At 41.2% G+C, this 21033-nt stretch overlaps 1 protein-coding gene across 1 annotated transcript in view; it reads left to right on the top strand.

Annotated features, from left to right (window-relative positions):
• The first annotated feature begins 3270 nt into the window (after nucleotides 1–3270).
• Nucleotides 3271–21033, top strand: part of DNAAF11 (dynein axonemal assembly factor 11) — a 42875-nt gene continuing 25112 nt past the window's right edge. Inside the window, exons 1-6 of the mRNA XM_067530378.1 lie at nucleotides 3271–3320; nucleotides 9126–9293; nucleotides 13310–13387; nucleotides 16363–16535; nucleotides 17742–17977; nucleotides 19871–20062. Of these exons, the coding sequence (XP_067386479.1) occupies nucleotides 3311–3320; nucleotides 9126–9293; nucleotides 13310–13387; nucleotides 16363–16535; nucleotides 17742–17977; nucleotides 19871–20062 (857 nt within the window). The 5' untranslated portion in view covers nucleotides 3271–3310. The remainder of the gene's footprint in view (nucleotides 3321–9125; nucleotides 9294–13309; nucleotides 13388–16362; nucleotides 16536–17741; nucleotides 17978–19870; nucleotides 20063–21033) is intronic.

The following is a 21033-nucleotide window of genomic DNA, read 5'->3' as shown; positions in this document are numbered from 1 at the left end:
TAGTTATGGAAAAACATAGAATATAGAACTTTTAAATCAGTGTCCCCTTTTCTCTTACCCGGGTGCTTATATAAACAAAATGTAATATTAGAAAGCTGCATAGCTGCCAAGTTTTGTGCAGCTCTATGTGTATCATTATATGCAAAGTATTTAGTGAGTGAATTTGCATATTTACAAATAAATTGCCTGTAATCTTACTACAGGTTACAAAAACTGTGTGGATTTATTGCTAGTGGAAGGCGCTGACTTGGTCACCTGGAAATCCTCAGTTTACAAAGCAGCAGTAGGGCAGGTTTCCCACATACACTGCACTACCAGCATCTCTCAAGAAACAGGGTCAGTTCAATCTCTACAGTTGACAAAGTTCTTGGCTTCTGTGAATCTGCCAATAATACAAAGGTTCCTGATAAGTTTGCAGTGTAGATAGTCATTTAATTCCATGAGCTCATGCTATTTTTCCCCATATGAGTCCTAAGTAAGGTGTGAACCCAAAACCTTCAAATCCACATCACAGACCTTTACCACTTGAACTAAAAGCCTGGGTGGTTGCAGAATTTGGATGTCATTTTATGTGTTGACCAGTTTCTAGACGGGGCCATATGACCCATGTTGTCAGTGGGACACAGAGCGATAGTGCATATCAAGATTCCTGGCTCTAGGAGCACAGTGTGGTCTAGTGGTTAGAATAATGGTTGTCTAGTGGTTAGAATAGAATAGTTTCAGGGTAACTATACTTGTATTACCCCCTCTGTGGTCCATTCCAGGAGTGTCCACCCAGGTCTCTACTCCAGCTGCCACTGGTCTCTGGGCAGAGACCCTTATCTCACCTCCTTCAGAGTGGAGGTTTTAAGGCTGCGCAGTAGCCTTACCTAACACTGTAATATCCCCAGCAAGCCACTTGTGAGTTACACTGTGGGTTACACAGGTCCATAGAGGTTGGTACTCCTTAAAGGTAGTGTTGCTAAATAAAGAACTTTTAGCACTGTTATTAGAGGCCTGGGTTCTAGTCCCAGTACTTCCTGAAGTGACCCGATGCAACCTTTACTTACTGCCTTTACAAAATGGGGGAATTATAGTAGCTTGCCTTCTGGGCAGAGAAGTGAGGCCCTGCTTGAGAGAAAACATTGTGATCTGCATAGAAAAATAAATACCAATGAGAAGAAACTTGAATTTACAGTTGGCCAGGCCCTATGCCACAGCCCCTTCCTTTAGGCCTGGTCTACAGCAACTTATATCAGCCTAACTCTGTAAGGCCTTGTCTACACTAAAAAAATAAGTTGCCTAACATAGGTCGACCACAGTAATTACAGCAGTGGCTGATGTCCACACTCTCCTTGGGTCAGTGGAGTGCATCCTCACCAGGAGCACTTCCACTGACCTAAGAGGGACAGTGTGGGGAGCTGAGAGCCCGGGGTCTCTCAGGTCTCTTCTGGGAACACCACAGGCTCCTGGGCTCCCTTTGGGCTGTCCTCCCACTCCCCCTTCTCCACCAGGAGCCATCCCCGGTTTTTCCCTGACCCATTCCCTGCCAGCAGAGGGGGGAGGCTGCCTGGGGCTTCTCCCATACCTGTTCCCAGGGTGAAGCTGCCCAGGGCTTCTCGTCCCTGGGGAGTGGGGTCCAGCTGTCCCAGCTTCTTGCCACCTCCCCTGTTCACTCCCCATTGGGAGCTGGGCAGCCTTGTCAATTTCAGGGCTCAGCCACCCAGGGTTTCTCCCCTCTGGTTCCCCTGTAAAATTTACAAGGCTGCCCCTGTTCACTGTGGGGAGCTGGTGCAGAAGTGCCTCCACTCTTGTTCCACTCTCAGCCAGGAGCAGAGACCAGCTGCTCAGCTCCTGGGGGGCTTTCTTGTCAATTTCACCACTCCAGCCATAAAATTGACAAGAATGACAGCCCCACAGCTGATGTAAGGGACACAGTGTCTACCTTGACAGTGCATCACCCTAACTAGGCTGACATAAGCCCTATTCCTCTTGTTGAGGTTTTATTATGTCCGCATAGCAGGGGACATACTTCAGTGAGAGAAGCATTTTAGTCTGTACACCTCCACCGTTTTCTGGACAAAAGCTGACTTTTGTCTTGCTAGACCAGCCCTAAGTGTCTACACTATAATGGCGCTCCCACTGATGTAAATCACCCACTACAGTGACTTAATGACTCCATCTCCGCGAGAGGCGTAGCACTTAGGTCAATGTAGTTAGGGCGACACCGTGTCTGTGTAGACGCTGCATTACTCATATTGCCTGTTGGGGTCAGCCTGGCCTGGGTCTCACAGTGGGAGTCCCCCCCCCGCCCCACACCCTGGGGCTGACAGATGGGAGCTGTCAGCACCATGCAGGGCTCACAGCTGGAATCCAGCCCCCCTGCCGGGACTGGGGCTGACAGCTCCAACCGTGAGTCCAGCCAGGGGCTCAGTTTCCCAGCAGGGAGCCTACCGGCCGTAAAACGGACTTTCTGCTCAGTTTGCTGGCTGCTCTTGGACTCCAACTGGGAGCCCCCCACCCGCCCTGCGGGGCTGGAGCCAGAGAGGGAACCTGAAATAACAGCAGCCCTGAAAGTGACCAGAATGTCAGTGTCAGGGCGGGTGGGCTCCCTGCTGGGCAACTGGACCCTGCACAGAGCTGGGGGAGCGAGCAGACAGACAGACCCAGAGCGGGGGGAGCGAGCAGACAGACAGACCGACCGACCCAGAGCTGGGGGAGCGAGCAGACAGACAGACCGACCCAGAGCTGGGGGAGCGAGCAGACAGACAGACAGACAGACAGACCGACCCAGAGCTGGGGAAGCGAGCAGACAGACAGACCGACCCAGAGCGGGGGGAGCGAGCAGACAGACAGACCGACCCAGAGCTGGGGGAGCGAGCAGACAGACAGACAGACCGACCGACCCAGAGCTGGGGAAGCGAGCACCTAGAGCTGGGGGAGCGAGCACACAGACAGACACACACACACAGAGCAGCGGAAGGCAGCATGAGTGATGATCAATTTAAAAATGCCGCACGAGCGAAAGGCGCTAGCACCGCGCCGCAGCCCGCACAGGGCCGCCACGTAGAGGGCCGGGCTGGGCTCTGGCTCTGGCTCTAGCCCTGGCCCTGGGGGACGGGCAGCGCAGGAGGTTCCCGTGGTGGGACCGGCTCCAAATCTCCCGGCTCTCCCTGCCGCCCGCCGGCCTGGCGCGGGAGGCAGAGCGGCCCCGCCCCGGCTCTGCGGGCCGCTCGCTCAGGCCGGTTGCCATGGTTGCCGCTGGCGTCTGGGAATGGCGGCGGCGGCGGGAGCAGCGCAGGGGCCGTGAAGCCGCTCTACGAGTCGGGCCATGGTGCGGAGTGAGTGTCCTCAAGCGCCGTCCCGCTGCTGGGGAGCGGGGCCCGGACCCTACCGAGTCCCCAGGATCCCCGCCAGCCTCCCCCTTTAACTCTACCCTCCCAGCCACTATCCACCCCAGCCTCCCCCTTCCCTGCAGCCACCCTCTTTTCCCCCTCATCCTCCCAGCCACTACCCCCGCCTCCTTCTCCCAGCTCCAGTCTCCCTTTCCCCACCGCCAGCCTCCCCCTTCCACCAGCTTCCCCCTTTTTCCATCCCCACAGCCACTACCCACCCCAGCCTCCTCCTTTTCCCCTCATCCCTCCAGCCACTACCCTTCCCCACATCCCCAGCCTACCCACCCCCACACCCCAAAGCTGTTCATCTTTGTTTGCTTTTTTAGCCATCTTTTCCTCTGTTGTTCAGCAAAAGTGGTCCGTTTCAGAAAATCAAACCGTATGTCCACAAGGACATTTGCTAGTATAAGAACTTTGAGGGTGGGGGAAGGAATGTACATGTTGTGGCCTAAAGACGTGATGCTGACTTTTTAAACGTCTCTTCCAAACCACAAATACTCAGTACTACATCATGATTTAAAAATCATAAATAAAAATAGGCAAAGTAAATTGTTATCATTAATTCATTTAAACAGCCTGAGATAGGTTCCAGTCCATGTATTTAGTACTAGCGTTTGGTATTCAAAGTGACTGACATGGATTTCAAGAAGGCAGACTTTAGCAAACTCAGGGAGTTGGTAGGTAAGTTCCCATGGGAAGCAAGTCTAAGAGGAAAAACAGTTCAAGAGAGTTGGCAGTTTTTCAAAAAGACATTATTAAGGGCACCAGAGCAAACTATCCCACTGCATAGGAAAGATAGGAAGCATGGCAAGACACCAGCCTGGCTTAACCAGGAGATCTTCAATTATCTGAACTCAAAAAAGAGTCCTATAAAAAGTGGAAACAAGGTCAAATTACAAAGAATGAATATAAACAAATAACACAAGTATGTAAGGACAAAATTAGAAAGGCCAAAGCATAAAATGAGATTAAACTAGCTAGAGACATGAAGGATAACAAGAAAACATTCTACAGATACATAAGGAACTGACTGAGGAGATATCTGACCCATTAGTGATTATCTTTGAAAAGTCATGGAAGACAGGAGAGATTCCAGTGGCCTGGAAAAGGGCAAATATAGTGCCAATCTGTAAAAAGAGGAATAAGGACAACCTGGGGAATTACAGACTAGTCAGCTTAACTTCAGTATCCAGAAAGATAATGGAACAAATAATTAAGCAATCAATTTGCAAACACCTAGATGATAATAATGTGATAAGTAACAGCCAGCATGGATTTGTCAAGAACAAATCGTGTCAAACCAACCTGATAGCTTTCTTTGACAGGGTAAGCCTTATGAATAGGGGGAAGCAGTGTATCTTGACTTTAGTAAGGCTTCTGATACTGTATTGCATGCCCTTCTCATAAACAGACTAGGTGGAGTGCATACGTGGTTGGAAAACTCTTTCCAGAGAATAGTCATCAGTGGTTCACAGTCAAGCTAGAAGGGCATATTGAATGGGGTCCTTCTGGGATCAGTTCTGGGTTTGGTTCTGTTCAATATTTCATCAATGATTGAGGGTATGTCTACACTGACGGTGGCAAATTTGCCGCCATCAGATCGATTTATCCGGATTGATTGAGTGGAAGTGAAGACCCGCTCAATCGATCCGGAAGTTGATTTAATAAAACCACCTACCTAAAAAGCGTAGCGCTGCATCGACCAGTACGCATTTCCCATCGGCGCAGCACAGTGGAGACGGCGCACTAAATGGAAGTTACAAAGTCAACGGGAGTTACGCATTCTACTCTGCATAGCTTGCGTAACTCCCATCGACTGCTGCCAAATTTCGCTGGCAATGTAGACCAGGCCTTATAAAGTGACAAAGAGTACGCTTATAAAGCTTGTGGATAATATAAAGCTGGGAGGGGTTGCAAATATAGGATTAAAATTCAAAATGTTCTGGCCAAACCGTGAAATGGTCTGAAGTAAATAGGATGACATTCAACAAAGACAAATGCACAGTACTCCACTTAGGAAGGAAAAATCAGTTGCACACATACAAAATGGGAAATGACTCCTAGGAAGGAGTACTGCAGAAAGAGATCTGGAGTTCATAGTGGATCACAAGCTAAATTTGAATCAACAGTGTAACATTAGCAAAAAAAAGCAAACATCATTCTGGGATTTATTAGCAGGAATGTTGTAAGCAAGACACGAGACGTAATTCTTACCCTCTACTCCGTGCTGATTAGGCCTCAACTGGAGTATTGTGTGCAGTTCTGGGTGCCACATTTCAGGAAAGATGTGGACAAATTGGAGAAAGTCCAGAGAAGAGCAACAAAAATGATTAAAGGTCTAGAAAACATGACCTGTGAGGGAAGATTGAAAAAATTGGGTTGTTTAGTCTGGAGACTAGAAGACTGAGAAAGTACATGATAACAGTTTTCAAGTACATAAGAGGTTGTTATGAGGATGAGGGAGAAAAAATGTTCTCCTTAACCTCTGAGGACAGGACAAGGAGCAATGGGGTTTTAATTGCAGCCAGGGAGGTTTAGATTGGGCATTAGGAAAAATTTCTGAACTGTCTGGGTAATTAAGCACTGGAATAAATTGCTTATGGAGGCTGTGAAATATCCATCATTGGAGATTTTTAAGAGCAGGTTAGACAAACACCTGTCAGGGATCATCTAGACAATACTTAGTCCTGCCATAAGTGCAGAGGACTGGACTAGATAACCTCTCGAGGTCCCTTCCAGTCCTACCTTTCTATGATTCTATGACATTAAAAGTGATTCTCTGTTATGAGATCACAATTTCTGAGAGGTAAAATGGTGCAAACTGAAAGGCGGTACCCGGGTACACTTGATATAGACCAATTAGGAACAGGGACACTGGGAGATTACAGATTTCAGGGTTTTCCATTACTCTGTGATTTTCCACTTTCTCTTAATCTATTTTAATTGTATATTGCCACTGCTGTTGTGCTGACAATCCCCTGCTGGGCTAAACTAGTGCTTTGGAAAGCAACATCTCTGTATGAAGTTGGCTGATGCACCCTGAGAGAAGACGTTACTCTTTGAAGTAGAGTGGCTTCATCTTCTGAGCATATGGTATTTTCAGTCTTAAAATAATGTTTGAAAAGTTTACTGCTGCCTTAAATCCAGGCTTCTCATTGTCTTTTGATCTACCTGCAGTCCAACACCTGCCTCGATTTCTTTAAGCTTCCTCACAGCTCTCCCTGATGTCTTCTCCTATATGAATGAAAGCCTCATTGCTGGAACCCCACTCTTAACCACCTCTAGGATCAATTGTCACCTCCTGCCTATTGACACCATCACTCACTAACACCGCTGGATCTTTGCCTGGTGTCACCCTTTTCAGAATAAAACCCTCCATTTCTAACTACCATCCAATTTCCAATCTCCCTGACATTATTAAGGTTCTAGGGAAAATGTTTTTCTTTTGTTTGTCTGATCAATACTTTTACTAGCTTCAGTTTGTCTTTCAGCTTTTTTACAGTACTGAGACTGCTTTTCTTCTGGGACATTAGTGAGCTAATTGCCTCTGCACATAGGTCTCTCTATTTTTGATTTCAGGGTGATTTTTGATATTATCAATCTCTCCGAGAGGATCAGGAAGTCAGTAGGCCCAATTCTCCATTGCCTGGAACTTTGTGTAGTCATTTACACTTGTGCAGTGAGTGTAAAATGCTACCAAGTTAAGAGTAACTATACAATATACAAAGCAGTGGAGAATCAGGCTCATTTCCAGCATTCACCTCTCTTGATCTGAATCTTTCTTTTTCACTTTTTATTTTTAGAAGAGGCTTTATATCTTTCCCCTCTCTTAATTTGACCATACCTCTGTTGATATATTTGTCTATGCCATAATCTTCTGATCTTGGCTATTACAATATTGCCTTTCCTCGGTCTCTCCAAATGCATACCCTTTAAACTTCAGGGGATCCTGTGTGCTACAGCTAGCAGTCCACTCTTACTATAGGAATTGGACCCATATTGCCATCGTCTTCTGTCATCTTCACTGGTTTTCTAGCCATGCCTAAAACCAATTCAAAATTACCCTACAATTATTCAAATCTCAATTTTGTTCCATCCTATCTGCTAGCCCACTCAGTCTTCTCCAGTTTCAGGCCTCCCTGTATGTTAGAGTCAACATTATTATTTATTTGTATTATAGTAGTGCGTAGGAGTCCCATTCATTGAGCAAACCCCAATTGTGCTAGACGCTGTGCAAACACAGAACAAAAAGATGATCCCTGCCCCAAAGAGCTTACAATCTGTGTTTAAGACAAGAGGCAACAAATGGATATATACGGTCGGGGGAATACAAGGAAACAATGATACACCATTGGTCAGCATGATAGTGGTCTCAGCACATCAGTAGCCTAACCTTTGTCAGGTTTTTTGTATGCACCATGGAAAAAGAGAGTTTTAAAGAGGAATTTCAAGGAGGAAAATGGGGTCAAAGAGTCAGGCTATGAAAATGATCTTTGCTGCAGCATTTTGAATGGATCTGGGCAAGGCAGAATTGTATTTGTCAAGGCCAAAGAAAAGGATGTTGCAGTAATCAGAACTTGAGACAGTAAGAGCCTGAACAAGAGTTTTAGTTGTGTGGATGAATAGGAAAAGCCATAGCCTAGAGATTTTATGCAGAAAGAATCCGCGATATTTAGACATAGATAGGGCAGGGGGCTCGCTCTCACATGTATTGTAGTACATACGTGCAATTTCCCCATTCTTTCTGAGCCACTCTTGCTTTTTTCCTAATACCTTACTTTTTTCTTCATTTTATTATAGATTCTCTTTTGGAAAGTGCTTGTGCTAATGTGTATTAAAAAGATAAAAGCTTTTCTAGTACAATTTTCAGATGAAGATCAAACAAAAAAAAAAAAGAGGCCAATATACTAATGCCTTCAGTACTGAGACTGTAATTTGCATGCACCTACCACTAATGTGGCCATAACATAAGCTGTTAAAACAAACAGGGATCAGTCGGTTGCCACAGACAAGAAGCAATATGATGTTGCAGTGCCCCAGGAGCAATCCAGGTAGCAGATGTGATTCAGAGTCAGAGTATACCACCTGGTTTCCCCCTGTGCCATGGGGGAAGTTCTCTGCACCAGCCCTTTACCTGGCACAGCATACTTAATCTGGCATGCCAGCATAGTTATGCTATCCAGCTCATTGACTTGGTGGGGAGCCATGGCTTGGTCCACTCCTAACACCAATCTTGCCAATTTTTGCTCACTCGTGCAGTGGAGGAGGGTAGGGAGAGAATGACATAGCACCCACACAGAGGCTGTATGCCACCCCCATATTGCCACCTGCGATCTGAGTAGCTGGCACAGGGGAGTAAGGGAGCATACGACACCCCCTTCCTTACTCCTTTGCACAACTGCACAAATCAGTCCACAGTCTGGCCTATACTGAAGACAATGGGCCTTGTGCCAATTTATGGGAGGATCAAATTTTGCTCCCAGGGAAGACTGCCAACTTCAGTGTTTCTTTTGTGTCAAAGATAATGTCAATTTGATACATACAGTAATAGCTTTCATGGCAGAATGTGCCGAAGCATCATGTTTCTTGCTAATTTTGTAGTGGTAGGTATTTTTATAATGTTTGTGTTGAATGTCTGTTTATTAAGGATGAAGAAAAGATTTAATTAACTTCCTTAGTAGATTACAAGTAGACTAATGGAAACTGACTTTACGGAGGGAATTTTTTGGTAAACGGTGATGTTTCTTGCAGTCACTGAAGATCTTCTTAGACAACGTGCAGAGCATAATAACCGTGAACTTTTTTCACTGGAAGAAATCTCCTTGCATCAGCAGGAAATAGAAAAGCTAGAATACATTGACAAATTATGTCCAAATTTAAAAATCCTCTATCTTCAAAATAACCTGATTCCAAAAATTGGTAAGTGTTTTATCATAGTTTTTAAGCTGAGTTACATGTCTGTATCTGAGATCAAGAAAATGGCCATAAGATTTTGAGCTGAAGGGAGTGTAAATAAATGAGTAACAAGTGAATGAGTAAATGTCTCAATCCTGAAAAATTCTGAGCACGCTAAACTCCTATTGTTTTAAGAAGGAGTTAAGATACCCAGCATCTCACAGGAGTGGGTCCTAATTGCTGAAAGAGAGAACGGTTAAGCGTTAGCAACAGTATATGGGTCTGAAATGATCTTATATTTTAGAAAAAGTTGATAAATAAAAAGGCCTGGATCAGTTAACTTATTTTGCTAAAGATTTATTTTTTACATCTTTCTTGTGATGAATAAAGCAAACACTCTGATACACACTGTGAATTACAGTATCAGGGAACTAGCACACTCTACACAGATGCCAAGAAATCCTCCATTTAAAGTACAATCCTAAAAATAACTGCTTTGCCTCCCACCTGTTTCTTCCCTAATTGATAAGAGACCTCAGAGTATGTTAATACTTAGAGGTGTACACAGAGTTCGCTTTTAGCATGTGTGAGAGAAAAATGTTGTTTCTTATAAGAATTCCTTCATATGTTTTATAGCGAAATTCACATTCATCAAGAAGAACAATTCTTTGCAAATGAGTGGCAAAATACCGCCCATAAGCATCCTACAGAAGAATATGAAACTACACTAGACTTGGGTATTGTGGACCTGGACCTATAGAGAATCTGTTGTAACAGAAATAGCTTCAAATGTTTACTAGGCCCTTTACAGACAAATATAAACCAAAGTCCTTGGCTGGAAAAGCTTAGAATCTAAATAGAAAGTATATAGGTGACGGTTGAGGGATAGGAAGCCACAAAAGCAAGTCACTAATCAGAGGTGATTTGCATGTGTCTTGTAAGCTTTCTTTCTTTCTTTCTTTGAGGAAACCGTTCAAGTTTACTTTAAGAAAGACAGAGTTGTGCCCTCCTGATCCTGGGCTGCTGTAAGGGCTACAGAGGCTCCCAGAGTAACTTGGACAGACCTGTGGACCTAAATTACAGTAGCTTTCCCAGGCTGCCCTGTGGTCTGCAGCACTGCATGGATCTCTTCTGTGCTGTGTATTGTGGCCCTTCACCTGACATACTCTTCCCACCCTCACTCCCCCTTTAGCATGCCCCCATGGGGTCTTCAGAGGACCCTTCATGTGATGGGGTCTTTAGAGGGCAGCCTTACAGGTATTTTCCTGCAATGCCTATGCTGCGATAATCATCCCCCAGCCAGAATCTGGGCTTTTAGGGCTCTGTTATGCTGCTTTAGTGCATCAAGAGGGCAGAGCAGGGATGGTGAGGATCTCATCCTGATTGTTGCTGTGCTCCACTCTTGCAAGGATTTATTTAGCTCTCACATTTCGGGTAGGTTAGTGTGGGGTAACACAGTACTCTTTCAATTCATTATCTTACAACGCATCAGTTGTCAAACAGCTCCTTGCAAGAAATCTCATTTTTAATAAGATGCACATTTATTCTTTAATTAACTTAATGTAGACCACTAGGAGATGGGAGTGCATGTGATTTCCAGATAGAGCTTCTGCTACAGTGCACCTGACTCCCAAGAAAATCATTTACCTAACACATGAAAGAGGTGAAACATTCACATGACTATGGAACAAAATCATCAGAGAAACCTGTCCAGCACCCTAAAACAGATCTAGCTGGTTCTCAAGAAACCAGCACTCCTGGCCAATGAACTTGCTAGCTACCATACTGTTTCCAACCTCCCTTTCTTAAGTGAAAATCACCAATGTGATGATGAGTAAACTCTACCACTTGATCTTGCTAACCTTCTGGACCCATCTCAGGCTTGGTCTGCGCTACAGAGTTAGGTCGAGGTAAGGCAGCTTATGTCAACCTAACTCTGTAATGTCTACACTACAACGTTGCTCCCACCAATGTAAGTCGACCACTACACTGACCTAATAAGTCCACCACCAGGAGAGGCTTAGATACATATCACATAGATATTAAAAAGCCATTGCTTTTGCTTTTTTCTTTCCCTCTTTTCTGAGATTGGTATGGTAAAATTTATGTCTGGGTCTATTTCTTTTCTTCTTTCCCTTTCTTGTATCTGGCATTATCACTGTTATTTCCCACAAATAAGGATTGCCAGACATTCTCATAGGACAAAGACATATTTGGCTGACCTCCTAATTACAATTGTTTGTGGAGAAAAGAATTATGTCCTGGGACCCAGGTTGTTAATTTATCTTGATTAGCTATCTTGAACAGTCATTTGGGGGATGCCCAGCAAGGGGGAAAAGGGCTTGTGGGATACTCTACTGCTTGACTGGCAGTCCCACTATACTGATTTAATAATCTTTTTATCTAGTGCATTTCTTTCTAGGTTTAGTTTATAAAAATGCTCTCTGCTCCATTGTCTTCTGTGAACTCAGACAGAATCTCTCTCCTGCACAGAGTGTACTCAGTGAAATGCAGTACTCTGCAGTTTAAAAAGAACATCCTAGGTAATACAAATGACCTACAGGGATTACGTGATACTTAACCACAAAGAATGTCTCCAGAGGGCTGTTGCAACTTCTCTCTCACCTAAATGGAACTTCATTTAGGGTGAAGGAAAGAAATTCTCAGTTATGGCCTTGAAATCAATATAAAACACACACCCTGACATTAGCATGTGCATCTGTGCTGCGAATGCTTTTGACACATAGAATGATCATCTCCAGGTCGGCAGGATGCTATACTTCTAATTTCTGCGTGATTCTCCAGTTTTTATTCTTAAACTGATAGAGCTAAACTGCTTTCAGAGCACCATCTGTCTGGGCACATGCTGGGAGTCTAGTGTCATCAGCATTCTAGCATTTACTTTCGTACGTATTTTAGCAAATGACCAAGTACAGCAATTACAAAACTCAATAGTGAAATGACAGGACCTTTTGTTTTACAAAATGATGGTGCTCTTTGCAGGGTTAGTTTTCAGTCTCATAGAAGACAAGTAGCCCAGTTAGAATATAATTCCTACTGTGTTCACCATTATTATTTTTAGCAAAATTGTATATTCTTGTGACTGATTTATTTCCAGGACATTGGTAAATTTACAAAAGGAAGTGGGCAGTAGGTGTTTGTGAGTATCCATGAATAGTCACTTCTGTTTAGTTATGGACATGAACTTAATCCCAGGAGAAAATCTCATTCCATGTTTCCTAACTTCCTCCCCCATAGCCCGCAGCATCACAAATCTAAATAAAGAGCTTTGGAAGCCTCAAGTGTAGCCATCTCAGCAAGTTGAGATGCTACAAAAGAAATGGCAAAAGGCAGCTTTCCAGACCAGTTTCTTAGCAGTTTGTTTTCATGTCATTTTATGAACAAAATCGAAATGGTAAGGTAATCATGGTTATGTTACCTAAAGGAGCAGGCCCAGGAATTATTTACAAACAATCTTAATTCTTCCAGGTAGGATATAATATGGGTTTCTGCATTCTGTAAGTGGGTTATATTGATCTTTCAAAACCCTACAAACAAGAAACATCCTGAAAAGTATTTTCATATAGGTTAAGGGGGGTCAATCTTGCTCCTATTGAAGTCAATGACAAAACTCACACTAATTTCAGAGAGCAGGAGAGGGCAGTATGGGCCTGTTCCACAGCTTTTTGAAGTGAATGGGAATCTCTCCATTTCTTCAATGGGCCTTTGGACCAAGCCTTTAATCTTTGAATGATTAAACAGCTTATTTCTGAATAGATGTCTGTCTTCATTGTCTTTGCTGTTTGATTGTTATTCCATTCTCCAGGATAAATATTTTGTTTTCTGTCCAAAGCAATTTCTTCTATTGCATTAAAATGTCAATATTTGCTATATTTTTATATTTATTCTGTTGTGAATCTCCCATTTAATTTTATTGTTTAATGTATTTCTGAAAGAAATTAAATTATGTGCAGAGTTAAAAATGTTATGCCTTTCTTTGCAGATAGAATTGAAATAAAAATACATATGTTTTATTGCAGAAAATGCAAGCAAACTAAAGAAGCTTGAATATTTAAATTTAGCTTTGAACAACATTGAAAGAATTGAAAATTTGGAAGGTAAGATTTTAATATAATCTTTTCCCTTTTCATACTGAAACACTAGTGTGGAGTATTAAAGTAAAGGAGAATGTAGATTATCAAATATACCCACCAACAGAAGTGCATTTTTTGTCTGTTGTTACAGGTAGCTAGTACATATGATATTTACCCTATAGTTTCTGTTCATGACTTTGTAGAGATTCACTAAAACATTTCAGCTTTCACTCTTCCTTGAACCCACTTTTCCAAAGTAGGCAATTGTGTCAGCTTTATTCTTTAATATCTTGCATAGTGGGAATCCCAAAGCCAATCCTGAGCATGGATCACCCATATGGTATTGGTATGTGCTTGCCAAAAAGGTATATATATTACTGAAACAGAGTAATTAGAGCAATGTGGCTTTTAAAATCCTACACAAGCTGTAAAAGGCTTTATCATCTCAGCAGACTTCTTCACTTCAGCAATCAACTGAGTCTCACACAAGTAGGACTTCCATGCTTATAGACCACACATGCTGACCTTTTCCCTTTGGAGTGGTTTATGGAACATTTCAGGAGATTCTTTTCCATTATTACATGAACATTGGTCTATCTTATCCCCACCTGTACTTATTTAAGGGTATTCATCTCCCAGATCACATGCCTCTACTTATTAACCTCCTTGAGTATTGATGATATTCAGCATGTCTTAGTCTGCAAAAGAGAAGAATGAGGAGGGATTTGATAGCAGCCTTTAACTACCTGAAAGAGAGTTCCAGGGAGGATGGAACTAGGCTGTTCTCAATGGTAGTAGATGGTAGAATAAGAAGCAATGGTCTCAAATTGCAGTTGGGTTGGTCTAGGTTGGACATTAGGAAAAAGTTTTTCACTAGGAGGGTGGTGAAGCTGGAATGGATTACCTAGGGAGGTGGTGGAATCTCCATCTTCAGAGAATTAAGCTGTGGCTTGACAAAGCCCTGGCTGGGATGATTTAGCTGAGGTTACTCCTGCTTTGAGAAAGGGGTTGGAGTAGATGACCTCTTGAGGTCCCTTCCAACTCTAATCTTCTATGATTCTATGATTCTTCTATGTTACAAGATCAAATTCTAAGCCATAACATTGCCTATAAATACATGCTATATCACTAGACTCACCTCTGTTTTTAGATCTTCCCTGTGTTGATTTCCAGTAGTCCAGTCGCTATTGTATGGCCACTTTTTGTGGAAAGGATAAAGTGACAAAGGGATATAAAGATTTCAACTTCTGTCTTCTGAGGAAAAAAATCAACAAACTAGAAAAAGAGGATAGCTTAAAAGATAAAAAATGGAAACAAAGTTTCTCAAATAAGTTAAAGTCTGGAAAAGTTGAAGAAATAGGTAGTAAATTACAAGTTTAGCAAACTTGTATGTACTTTATTCCTGAAAATTTTAAGCTCCTCTTTCCAGCTGCAATATTTATTAATGTGATTTGTCATTTACTTACAAATTAGAACCTTTGGGAGGAAGCAAATATTTTGGCTACTTTAATCCCCGAATAAATCATTATTAAGTTGTTTGTTCTCTTTCAGCTCCATCACACACAAAATGCTGGTCAAATAATAGATTCACAAGGAAGTATTAGTTACCTTCTTTAGATTTGGTTATAATGATGAGCACAATAACTGAGCTTGTATTTTTACTCTTACAGTGAGGGTTGTGATTCTGTCCTGGGGTGATCATAGTGAAAGGGGATTCTGGGAACCTCTTCCCCCCCGTACAATTCAAATAATTTAGTTTCATCCATACCTAAAATAATAGTTTTATCCATATTTATTGTAGTCAGCAAGGACAGTGGAGGAGGGAACCTCATGGCCCATTGGGGATTTGAAGTTCCCACTGATATTACACTGTTCTGGTTCACTGTGGCTATGTTTATATTAACAGCGGCAAATTCGCCGCTGCCGGATCGATCTTTCTGGATCGATTGAGCGGTCAGTTTAGACCCACTCACTCGATCAGGAAGTCGACTGAATAAATCCACCCCCTCAAGAAGCACAGCGCAGTGTGAACAGCACGCAGAAGGGAAGCAGAGCAGTCGACGCGAGTTACGCAAACTACACAGAGTAGTTTGTGTAATGCCTGTCGACTACCACCAAATCGCGAGGTAAGTATAAACCAGCCCAAAATCACGATACTGTTTTCTGTGAACTTTTTATTATACAGTCCAGAGTTTCAATTTACAATGAAGATTTTTTTCCGTCTCAGTGAAGTTTGTTCAACTGTTCACCAACATTTGCACTTTCATGCCAGCTCCCTCAAACAAAATAGCAATGTTGAAAATCAGTGATAAATTAAAATATGCATGATTATTAATGAATCCATAAGTTGTGACAGAAGTCCAACTTTACTTAGATTTGATGTGCGTGTGTGTGTGTGTATTTTCGACACTAAACAGTTTATTCTGAAATTAGAAACTATGCGAGCCTCAAAGGATACTGATAGCTCCACTCCCTGCTATGACCATTAGGAGCTTTTTTCTGACTGCCTTAGATAGGGCACATAAAATTTAGCATCTCCCTCTGAGAAAATGAGTCAGAATGGCTTCCAATCTTGTAACCACACTGGGCAAGTTCAGCCAATCGAGGAACAGGAACCAATGCCGTGTGACTTTTGTAACCAGTCACAACCAGCCCATCTCTAAATGTGCATCTGAATAAAGGTATCACAAAAAGTTTTAACAATAATCCAACTAGCAACACTTTTTACACAATTTTTTCATGAATTGTGAATTTTACTGAAACTTTTCCCATTTCACACACATTTAAAACATTTGTCTCAAAAGGAAACTAAATGAAATACAAAAGGAAAAAATTTAGACAAAAATCAAAATAATTAGTTGTGAATTATTCTCTCTGCTCTGGTTATGAGAAGCAATGTATGGTGTGTGTATTTGTGTAAATGAGATAGAGATATCAAGTTGTCCCCAAGTGTGTGTGTGTGATATGCAAGGTGAATAAGAATATATTTTTCCATACAGGGTGTGAAGAACTGCAGAAGCTTGACCTGACAGCAAATTTCATTGGAGAACTGTCCAGTATTAAAGTCCTAAATCAGAACATACATCTTAAAGAACTCTTTCTGGTGGGGAATCCATGCACTGAGTTTGAGGGTTACAGACGGTTTGTGGTGGCAACTCTTCATCAATTAAAAGTATGTGTTTTTTTAATGGATTTAGGTCCAAATGAATATCTAAAAGTGATACATTCCTCCTTAATGCTGGGCATCAGAATTGTTCTCTGAACACACTAATGCAAAACAAAATAAATGCTTGTGATAGGAATGTCCTACTTGTTGCCCATAGGAAATTAAATTCTCCCATAAAGGAGAAGTGAGCTTGATAAATAATGCAGTTCTTTCTAATATGACTTAGCCAAAATATATTTGTTAACTTTTATGGTTTTTTTTATCAGAGATCTTTGAATTAAGTCCTTATTTTTCTTTTCAGAGACTTCTAACTCTGAGGAGGTAAAATGAACTATAGGGCTCTAATTTTTTTTTTTTTTTTTTTTTTGTAAAAGAACAGTATATTTCTAGCTGATTTTCATGCCTGAGAAAGGTCTTGGATTGATAGTACTAGAAATTAAAAACTTCTGTAAAAGCCTATTGAAGTCAGTAGAAAGATTATAACTGATGTAAATGGGAATTGGATCACAACACATATGAGATGGGTACTCTAAGCAACAGCAGAATTCGAGTGTAGACTCCCATACATGATAAAATAAATATAAGCAGACCTCCCTACACATGACCAACAGTTTCCAGGTGAAAAGTCATTACAATCCACATATAAGTTCAGGAGTTAACCAGAGGACTTCCAGCAATCAGATACTGGCCCCTCTTAGAGTTTCTAGCTAAGTCCTTCGGTGGCTGAAGATGTGCCCCATCCCTCATCCAGGCTTAAACATTACTGGCTTCAGAATTTGAGCTCCTTTTCTGGCACCCTGGAGACCAGTATCTCTCTGGGGTCAATTCCCTTCTCCTGTGTGGGGCTTGCGGGCCATACTGAATCATATATAAGTGGAGCCTTTATCCCTGCCTAGCTACCATATCAGAAAAAGTCGGCACATACACAGGTGTTTGCAGTATTTTCAGTAGTATGACACTGACATTGATTCAGTTCAAGGTACTCTGCCAGGATGAATAACATATTAATTACAATCATAAATGTTTCTGTTGTAGCCTAATTTACATAATACTAAGAAGTTATTGGAAGTCTTGTAAATTCTTCATTTTTATAGTAAAGGTGATATAATCAAAATTAATCTAATTCTTGATGGATTTATTGATTTGTGTGTAAGGTTTTAAAATGTTGTCAGTTTTATATTTTTTTTATTATTTGTGTTTTGCTTTTTTGAGAAGTGGTTGGATAGTAAAGAAATAGAACGTTCTGAGAGGATTCAGGCATTGCAGAACTATCGAGAGGTGGAGAAGAAAATTAGAGAACAGGAACAGGCTTACCTTCTCAAAAGGGCCAGAGAAAAAGAAGAGGCCCTAAAAAAAATACAAGAAAAGCTGGAAAAGAAGAAAGAAAAACAAAAAGAATCTAAACATGGACTTGATGGATTTTGGTACACAGACATCAACAACACCATGTATGTAAAATGATATGAGTCCTTTTCTTTGTTTTTGATAAGGCATTTCTTTTCTTGAGGAAATAATAATTACTTGGTGTACTTTACTCTTTTATTGTGTATGTTTATCTTCATTACTGATCTCACCTCTTATAGTTTACCCTCTTCATGCACCGATCCCCGCAATAGGAGAGCAGAACTGATCACCATCTTGCAGACTGGAGAACACTATTTTTGCCATGAATCCTTTAATTGCTGTGTTGCCGTATACAGTGGCTGAGGCAACTTAATTGGGGTTGTTCCCCAAAAAAGATACAAAGAAATTCTTATTTACAAAGAAATCAATTTCCAGTGGATTTAGAGAACTCTGACATCTGTCTATAATTCTATTTCCTTTAATATTATTTGCCAGTAAGAATAAAACAGAGGGTTGGGAATCTTTTGATATGGAAAACCCTATTGATTTTTGTTTCCTGAACCCAGTTTACTTTGTAGCCCTAAAACTATTCAGACCCTGGAAGGAGTTTTCCTAAATTAGATGGAGCTAGATGGTGGAAAGCCTGTTTAGAGTGAGAACTTTTTATAAAAGAATGTTTCCAGTCCAGTTGCCATTCATCTTTTTTATGGGTAGTAGTTTAGTGTCTTGTGTTTCCTGGAGACATTATTGTGGAAATTTGGGCATATAAATGATAATTCAGTCAAAACTTCAATGTTCACCTCTCATAGATCCAAAAGTTCTGAAGCTTATAGTGGTTTAGGCTCTAGAGAAGATTATCAATACTTGAAAACATAATCTGTCGCTTGGCTATAGTTGCTATTCAGTCATTGGTCAGATCTTGGAAGCATTATTGCTTTATTTTGCAAGTATTTTCTCTCCAGGATTACTTCCCATCTCATACAGTCTCCCTATTTCTTCATATTGTTTTTATTCACAGTTCCCCCCAATTTTCCTAATATTGTTCTGAATCTTCTCATGTGTCTTGTGTGTCTTCTCATGTGTCTCATTATCTTTCTGTTTCACTTAATGCACTCCTTTTCTTCATATATTTACGTATACATCTCACACCTCTCCCCAGACTATGTACAGGCTCTTTAGCTGTCATTATTTGTCTATCTAGGTTTTTATAAGGTTGACCATCATTGAGGAATCTGGGTGACCATTTCTTGCTTGATCCAATGAGACATATTCTGGCTGAGGACTTGCATTCCCAATAGAAATTCCCTGTTTTTCATTCTTTCCTTTGAGCTATTCTGTTGTTTTAGTACTTTAATAAAATTCTCTGCTTTTCTGTACTGAAAAATTATGCTCCTCCAAGGTTATCTTTGCTGTAATGTCATCTTTATAGCTATCTGATGTAATTAAGGTTAGAAGATTTATATGGTTCACGTTAATGAGTCATTGAGTCTCATCCAAGAAATCAATCAACAAGACACATCCAATGAATTACTAATGCTAAACAGGGTACTTATAGCTCTTAGATGTGTGTCTTTGACTTAATCAGTATCCATGCATATGCTGGAGTTGTCATGCAGAAGAATTGAAGGAAATCTGAAGATCTAATGGTTTAAGCACAGGACTGGGTGTTAGGAAAGCTGTGTTCTGTTCCTTGGTCTGCCATAGACTTGAGTCATGAGCAAAAGTCAAGATGACAAGATGGAACCACATATTGCCATTTTTGAGTGCAGCTACTTCAAAGAAAATTAACAAGAAATGTAAATGAAACATTAAGGGAAAGACAAAACAGTTAGATAAACTACCCTGAGTCTTATAGAATATTCTGGTAATGGTAGAGTGATAATTAATTATACTGCTATATAAATTGGGTTGAGGACAAAATTGCTTCAGGATCCATTGCCAAGCACTGCTACATTTTCCACATTTCAAGGAATACCATTCTGTGTACTCTTTTCTAGCCCCGATCCTCTAGAAGATCAAGAAAATCACCAGCAGAAAGAAACAGGAAAGGAATACCAAGAATGGAAAATAGATAACGATGATGAGGAGGACAGAGCTTTTTGGGAGGAACCCACACCTTATACTCCAGAGTCTAGAATAGAAGCTCATAGACATCTTGAAGAAAAACGCAGAGCTAAAGAAAATATAAGGTAGATCTTGATTTTTTATATATGCCCTAAATTGATTAAGGGGGAAATTTTCAAAGGCATAAAGTCCAAATAGTCACCCAAATCTCAGTGAAAGTCCTGTGAGAGTTGGGTGTTTAATTCTCAATTCTGCCTAAATGAATTATATACTCTGTACATTGTTCACTTTTGTTTGTTTCAGTATCTATAATTTTTTCATGATACCTGATACTTTGTTTTTCTCAAATAAGCTTTTTTTATTTTAATTGGTTGTTTCTGTATACAGCCCCAGTTTATATATTTTAGAAAGTTCAGTGTTCTGTCATCTAACTACTATATTCATTGCACTTGAGTGCTTACTTCTGCTATTTAAAAGCATTTACTATGTGGGATGCAACACTGTGTAAATGCCTCAAGGGCCATTCTGCAGAATTTTTGCAGAAGAAGAACTTCATACGCCTTTTCCATATGACTTACTAAATTCCATGCACATTTCAACATGGATATTGGTCCTTGAGTAAGAAGATCCTGCAGATGGGATGTGCTATTTGGGTCAGGGGAACAATCTTAAAATGCATGGTCCCTGAAAAGTCATGCAACTTTTTGTTTGTTTTTTAGGATGCCATTGGAATGCCACATAAACTGAAACCAATGTACGGATATTTTACTAGATTTTTTATAGCTATAGGCCAGCCTTTTCAAATCTGGGTGCCCAAAGTCAGGGTCCTAAATTCATATGTAGGTACCTGAACCTGCTTCTCAAATGAGCTGAGCACCTTCAGCTCCTCATAACTTCCATGGGGTTGGGGTGCTCAGCTTTTCTGAAAATCAGGCCACTTATTTAGGAATCTGTGTATGGATTTAGGAATCTAGCCTTTGGCATCGTTGAAAATGTTGGCCACGGTATTTACACTAATATTCATTGAAAGATATCAAAAGCACTTTCTTATGACTTGAAACTATGCTACCATGGGGTATGATTCTGTGACATCTAA

Source organism: Emydura macquarii, unplaced genomic scaffold, assembly GCF_026122565.2.
Source record: "Emydura macquarii macquarii isolate MOO-44397 ecotype Brisbane River unplaced genomic scaffold, CSIRO-AGI_Emac_v2 contig_369, whole genome shotgun sequence".
Taxonomy (NCBI): domain Eukaryota; kingdom Metazoa; phylum Chordata; order Testudines; family Chelidae; genus Emydura; species Emydura macquarii.
This window is presented reverse-complemented; position numbering and strand designations above follow the sequence as displayed.